This window comes from Ptychodera flava, chromosome 1, assembly GCF_041260155.1.
Source record: "Ptychodera flava strain L36383 chromosome 1, AS_Pfla_20210202, whole genome shotgun sequence".
Taxonomy (NCBI): Eukaryota; Metazoa; Hemichordata; class Enteropneusta; family Ptychoderidae; genus Ptychodera; species Ptychodera flava.
In genome coordinates, this window is record NC_091928.1 from 5,292,629 (window position 1) to 5,300,086 (window position 7,458).

Sequence of the window (7,458 nt, forward strand, 5' to 3'; positions counted from 1 at the left end):
CCACAAGTTAACATTCCGTATGACCGAGACTTTTTCGCCAGTTGAAACAAGAGAAAGCTGAAAGTATCGATCAGTTTATTGCGAGACTAAGAGGTCAGGCTAAGAACTGTAAGTTTAGAGATACTGATGAACAAATGCGTGATCAAATCATAGATAAATGTAAATTGTCAGCCCTGCGTCGAAAGTTGTTGGAAAAAGGCGGCGCTCTCACTTTGAAAAGAGTACAAGAAATTGCGAGAGCGATGGAAGCTGTCGATGTGCAAGTGAAGAAAATGGAGGGTGACATGAAACAAGAAGTCAACCAAGTTCGGCAGGCTAAACCAAAGGGAAAACCTGTGCCTGGTAAACAGAGTAAAAAGACTAAAAGATGTTTTCACTGTGGACGTCAGGGACATTTCCAGAAAGACAAAGAGTGCCCGGCTAGAACAGCTACGTGCAATAAATGTCAGTTAGTGGGACATTTTGCGGCCGTCTGCAAGACAAAGCAAGACCTTGGTATCAAAGCAAACAAAGATGGTTTTAAGGGTAAGACTATCAAAGATAGGCTACACCATGTAGAAGAACTCGGTGAATACGTTTTTACAGTCTGGCCAGAGAACTACTCGAGTAATAGTGGTAGATGTCTGCGTTGGTGGAATTGTTATCCATGACATGTTGATTGACTCTGGGGCAACTTGCAACGTGTTGAGTGAAGTCACATGGTCTGATTTGAAACGTAAACACATTCGATGCAAATCTGAGAAAACCGGACAGAAACTCTATGCATACGGATCATCAGTGCTGCTGGAAATTTTGGGTAAATTTCTGGCAGATGTTGAAATTGCTGGGAAGGCAACAACAGCCGAATTTGTTGTTGTGAAAGGCGATGGAAAACCCCTTTTAGGGCGATTCACTGCTGAGAAGCTGGGAGTTTTGAAGCTTGGTCTGCACGCAAATGCAATAGACACAGAGGAAATTTACAGTAGATTTCCTGGCTGTTTTCAAGGACTAGGAAAACTGAAAGGCTACCAAGCGAAGCTCCATATTGACCCAACTGTTCCTCCAGTAGCCCAGAAACAGAGGCGAGTACCTTTATGTTTAAGAGAGAAGTTGGAGTCGAAATTAGATGAACTATTAAAGCTCGACATCATAGAGAGGGTCAATGGACCTACCCCATGGGTCAGCCCAGTCGTGATCATTCCAAAGCCATCGGGAGACATACGTTTATGTGTGGACATGCGCTGTGCTAATAAAGCAGTGATTAGAGAGAGACACCCCATACCTACGATTGACGAAGTTCTGGAAAATGTGAACAAAAGTACAGTATTCACAAAACTAGATCTCAAGTGGGGATTTCACCAGATTGAGTTGGATGAAGAATCCAGACACATCACTACCTTTGTAACACACAAGGGACTTTTCCGATACAAGCGTTTGATGTTTGGTATTACTTCAGTGCCAGAACTGTATCAGCACATCATACAGCAGGTGTTGGCCGAATGTGAAGGTGCTTACGATATATCCGATGATGTCATCATACTTGGGGATGATGATAACCATGACGACAGACTGATCAAGGTTGTCGAGTGCTTTGAGCGGAATGGTCTCATATTAAACAAGGAGAAATGTGTACTCCGGATGTCTCAGCTTGAGTTCATGGGACACCTGTTGTCGAAACAAGGTATCAATCCGACAACAGCAAACATTAAAGCATTGATAGATGCGAGGAAACCTAAAATGCGACAGAAGTGACAGAAGCTTCCTTTAAGGTCTAGTGAACTTTTCTGCCAGGTACATACCGGACTTTGCAACCACCGCAGAGCCTCTTAGGAGACTGACTCGACAAGGGTTTAAGTTTGAATGGGGACCTGAACAGGAAGCAGCTGGAGACACTTGCCTATTATGACAGAAATGCTGAAACCAAAATGATAGCAGATGCGAGCCCAGTTGGATTGGGTGCTGTATTGATACAAGAGCAACAAGGCGAAAACAGAGTAATATGTTATGCGAGCCGTAGTTTGACAGATGTTGAAAGAAGATATTCACAGACAGAAAAGGAGGCGTTGGCCTTGGTGTGGGCCTGTGAGAGATTTCACGTGTACCTATACGGAGTGAAGTTTAAACTGTTAACAGACCACAAGCCACTACAAGTGATATACTCAGAGAAGTCAAAACCGTCAGCGAGGATCGAGCGCTGGGTACTTCGTCTACAGCCGTATGATTTTACAGTGGTGTATATACCCGTCAGCAGAACATTGCTGATGAATTGTCACGTTTCATTAATAATACAACCCAGAAAACATTGAGACCTCTGAGAAACGAAGCAGAAGAATATTTAGATTTGTAGCAGTAAATGCACCTCCTCACGCACTGCCCATCCGAGAGACTGAGCGTGAAGCCGCCCAGGATGAGGAAATGAAGATACTCAGAAAATGCATTATCCTTGGAGACTGGAGTCATTGTCCCACGGAATACAAAGCGGTGAGGAATGAGTTGACTGTATTAGGTCAACTTGTGTTGAAAAACGTTCGTCTGATTATTCCAAGAAGTCTGAGAAAACATGTTGTCAGTCTGGCACATGACGGACACCAGGGAATAGTAAAGACTAAGCAGCGCTTACGTATAAAAGTATGGTGGCCTGGAATTGATCAGGAAGCAGAAAACAAGTGTAGAAGGTGCCATGAGTGCAAGCTTGTTGGTCAGCCATCACTTAAAGAACCAGTCGAACCAACCAAACTGCCCACCGGTCCATGGCAGGACATTGCAGTTGATTTGTTGGGACTACTGCCCTCAGGAGAATATATCTTTGTAACAGTGGACTACTTCAGTAGATATTTTGAAGTGGATATCATGAGGTCTGTAACATCAGACAAAGTCATAGCTCGTTTGGATAACAGGTTTACAACACATGGTTACCCTGTTACCATGAAGACGGACAACGGTCCACAATTTACATCGTCAGAGTTTGAGAGTTACGTGAAAGACTGTAACATAAAACATAGACACACAACTCCACTATGGCCTCAGGCGAATGGAGAGGTAGAGAGACAGAACAAAACTCTTCTGAAAACACTCAAGATTGCGCAAGTTCAGAAGCGAGAGCTTCAGAGGGAGTTGAACAAGTTCCTGTTGGCGTATAGAACGACACCACACTCAACCACCGGAGTAGCACCGGCTGAGTTGATGTTCAAAAGAAAAGTCAGAACCAAGCTGCCGGATGTCATTGAAACAAGCAGCAGAGATGAGTATAGAGCTAGTATATGATAGAGACTTGGAGATGAAACAGAAATCCAAATACTACGCAGATGAGTACAGAGGTGCCAGGAAGAGCATTATTCAGTTAGGAGATAAAGTTCTTCTGCAGCAGAATCCAAAGAATAAATTATCTACACGCTTTGAGAAAACTCCTTATGACGTTGTTGAAAAATGTGGTAGTCAGGTGACTATACAGTCGCCCGTTGGTGTCAAATACAGACGGAATACGTCTCATGTGAAAAAGTACTTGGAAACGACAGATGAGGAAAATGCTCCAAGCCCCTGTGTTGAGAAGGAACATTGTGCCACACCAACTGAGGATGACAGTGTGATAACCCATGAGGAACGTTGGAGAGACCACATCGTACTGTTCGCGTACAAAGTATTTGGAGGATTATGAGAGATACTAAACAGTCTCATGTGATTTTGTTCACTGTTATTTGAGTATAGTTTATACCCATATGTGTGCATAATGTTGGTTGCAGTGTTTGAAAATTTGAATTTACCTTGTTCATTTGTTAAAACAAAAAAATTGTTAAAATACTGGCCATAAGATGTGTGTGAACACTGGACTGAACTTTGAAAGTATACTATTGACTCTGAGTCTGATCGAACTCAAAGCTTGAGAAAACTTGTTGTATAGGACTCAACATCTGAAGGAAAGGAGGGATGTAGTGTATTGGGCGTTGACCCGAGGTCATCTCATTATATATGCATGATGTAATAAAGGAGCTGAGCCTGAATGGCGGCCATGTGTTTAAGTTAAATCTGTGCAGTGTGTTCAATCTGACCGATCCAGTCCTTAACTTTAGTTAGGGACAGTTCAGTTGCCCTTTGTTATAGGGTTTTGTGGCAATCACATGTTGATTTCGCAAGAAATTCTGGACCTTTCCACCAGAGATCTTCATCAGCCAAATCGACAGCAGTCACCCCTCTAGTAACTAAATGTGCAGGGTTTTCTTTTGTGGGTACATATCTCCACTGTTCTGGATTAGTAGAGGTTTGGATTTCACCAACTCTATTTGCTACAAAGGGCTTGAATTTCCGGCTTCGGTTCCTTATCCACCACAGAACATTCATACTGTCTGACCAGAATACTACTTGATTCAGCATTATTCCAAGCACTTCTGAAATGGTCTCTGTCAATCGTAGTCCCAAATGGCACCCATTAATTCCAGGAGAGGAATACTTGTACTTTTGAGTGGTGCTACTCGAAATTTTGCTGCCACCATACGACAGGAAACCAGATTATTTGCATATGTAGATCTCGCATAAGTTACTGCACCATATGCATCTTGGGAGGCATCAACAAATGTGTGTAGATTCACTGACGAAACTTCTTGTGGCAATTGTAGGCATCTTGGAACTCTGATCTTCTAAAGCCAGTTAATTCAGGAAAACCATCTCTGAGCTTTAATCATTAAGTCAATGTCAAGGTCATCATCCCATTCTAGTCCGGCAGCCCATATCTCTTGTAGGAGTACTTTAGCTTGGATCGTGAATGGCGATAAGAATCCCATTGGGTCAGAGAGGGTGGAAATTCTGCTTAGGAAACTACGTTTTGTGATTGTGTAGTTTTCCACTGGAGGGTTCACTTTTAATGTGAAAACATCTTCCTCAGCTAGCCACCACACTCCTAGTGTCTTCATAGAAGGTAACCCATCTTTGTCTAGGTCAACCTCGCATGCTCTGTCCTTGGTCGGTATCATCGCCAAAACATCAGCCGAGTTTGACAGCCATTTTCGGGCATGCATCCCTGTCGTAGACCACAGTTCAGATAGTTCTCCATATAGTATGATACCATCACTGTCAGTTTTAACAGAGTCCATACTATCATCCATGTACGTTGATTTTAATACCGTCTCTGCTGCCATAGGTAATTCATTTATGTGGGCTTTGACGTGTGCCTGCGTTACAAATTGCGCCAAAAATGGAGAATAATTTTCTCCAAATACAACTCTTGTTAATTCATATTCATCTGGAGCTTTATCTTCCTCTAGATCCCTCCACAGAAATCGATGGCAGGGTGAATCGTCTGGTGGGATTTCTATCCTTAAATACATTTCTGCTATGTCCGAAACCAAGGCTACTGAATTTCTTCGGAAACAAAGTAATACTTCAAACAGACCATGCTGTAATTTTGGTCCTAGATATATAACATCATTTAAGGAGATACCATAATGTCTTGCAGATGCATCAAATACGATTCTGGTCTTTGTTGTGGCCTTGTTAGGTCGTACAACAGGAAAGTGTGGCAAATACCAAATTTTCTGTGGTTTCTTTTCAGTCGGATCGATTTTGCCGATGTATCCCTTGTCAACATATTGACGTAGATTTACCGAATAGGCTGCTGCAATCTGTTGATTCTTTTTCAGTCTCTGAATTTTTCAGTCTCTGTTCTGTGCCATGTCATAATTGTCGGGCAGTTCAGGTGCATTTTCTTTCCATGGAATACCAACTTGGTAGCGACCATTCTCCAGCTTTAATGACCACTCAGCCGTTCTGGGTGCAGCTTGATCATTGATGGACATAGTCAGAGTTTCTGTCAGACTAGGGAGATTCTCAACTTCCCAGAACTTTCGAAGTGTCACATTTATGTCCTTCAAAGGTGATTCACCATGGGTGAAATATGTGCGTACAAAGTGTGTCTGAATAGTACGTCCTTGATTACTATTTGGATTCTCGATGCAGGTCCAGCCCAATGGAGTTAACCTGGCAATAGGTTCTCCAGCTTGTCCTCTCACATCTCTATACGAATTATGTAAATCTGCATAATCAAGGCCAATAAAAACATCGACTATAGATCTGCGTCCACGGCGAGGAAAGTCTATACCTTTAAGATCTGTCCATTTCCCCGCCGTCTTGTTCCAATCTATGACCTGCATGTCACCTGTTACTCTATTTGTTGTTAGTGCACTTATCTTGGTATTCACTCGTCCATCAATTCTCTCAAGTCCCACTTCTATAGTAGTTGATTGGAATGTTTTCATTTGTCCATTGAGAACATTGACAGATATATTGTGAGGGTCTCCTTGTAATCCCAACTCGTCAGCAACATCAGCATTAATGTATGTGCCTGTTGTAGCATCATCAAGCAAAGCGTTCACCTTGAGTTTACGATTTCCATGTTTCAATACTACTGGTACAGTCCGCAAGGTGATGTGTTCTACATCAGACGAATCTGAAATCATTGTCGTAGCTGTGTGCGATTTCACTGTATCACCTCGTTGCTCCCCCTCAGTGGAACATGCAGATAGATCTCTGACACTATCAGCAATGTCACTGTTATTGTCATGCACTTTGGGCTGTGATTGTGAAGCAATGCCCTTGTTTATTGACTTTTGATTACCTGGATTCCACCTTCTGTGTAGCAACCTGTTATGAGTGTCTTGGCAACCATAAGTTCCATATATCCTAGTTTTGGTGCAATGTCGGTCTCGGTGACCATCTCCAAGACAGCGATAACATAACTTGAATTGTTTTGCAGCATCCCATCTTTGGGATACGCCCATTTTTTTGAATTGATCACAACTCCATACTTCATGCTTACCATGACATACTTTGCAGGAACGATAGCTACCACTCGGAACAGGTTTCCGGTTTTCTGAACTTCCAAAATATGTTCGTGGATTGGGTTGCCTGGCCCATCTGTCTATTTTCGTATTTGTGCTTGTAAGTCCTTTAACAGTTTCACTTGCAATAGTTTGGAATTCTGCTTCCTGTATGATCCAATCTCTGAGTGTTTCAACTGATTCGACCTTGCGTTTCTCAAAGGTCCAGCGATGATACTGTGTCAACATCGATTCAGTCATTTTCTTTTGTAGCTTTGTATACAGGGAGCCATTTCCCAGTTCGTCATTTCATCCAGATTCCTTGAGGTTGACTACAGTAATATCCAGCAAGTCCGCAAAACGTTCAATATTTCGGCTATATCCAGTTCTGATAGGTTTAAAATTGTCGAGTTCCTCTAAGTACACTGCTATTTGACGACGCTTTCCACCGTATTTCCGTTCAAGTCTCTCTTTAGCTGCTTAATAGGCAATTGCTGAATGACCCAAATTTTCAATTACTTTGAGAGGTTCTCCGGACAAGTATTGACGCAGCTGAAGAAGTTTATATTCTGGAGTTGCAGGGGACTGGTCTATACATGCATTAAAGGCTGCTTTCCAACTTTCGTAAAGTCTCTTGTCACCCGAGAATGTTTGAATTGAGAATCTTTCAACT

At 42.4% G+C, this 7,458-nt stretch overlaps 2 protein-coding genes across 2 annotated transcripts; both read right to left on the minus strand.

Moving 5' to 3' along the window:
- Positions 1 to 4,625: 4,625 nt before the first annotated feature.
- Positions 4,626 to 5,297, minus strand: LOC139152630 (uncharacterized). The gene has a single exon (XM_070725919.1). It carries the CDS (start codon positions 5,295 to 5,297, stop codon positions 4,626 to 4,628), a length of 672 nt encoding a protein of 223 aa, XP_070582020.1.
- Positions 5,298 to 5,621: 324 nt separating this feature from the next.
- Positions 5,622 to 7,046, minus strand: LOC139152703 (uncharacterized). The gene has a single exon (XM_070726040.1). The coding sequence runs from the start codon at positions 7,044 to 7,046 to the stop codon at positions 5,622 to 5,624; it is 1,425 nt and encodes a 474-aa protein (XP_070582141.1).
- Positions 7,047 to 7,458: the final 412 nt, after the last annotated feature.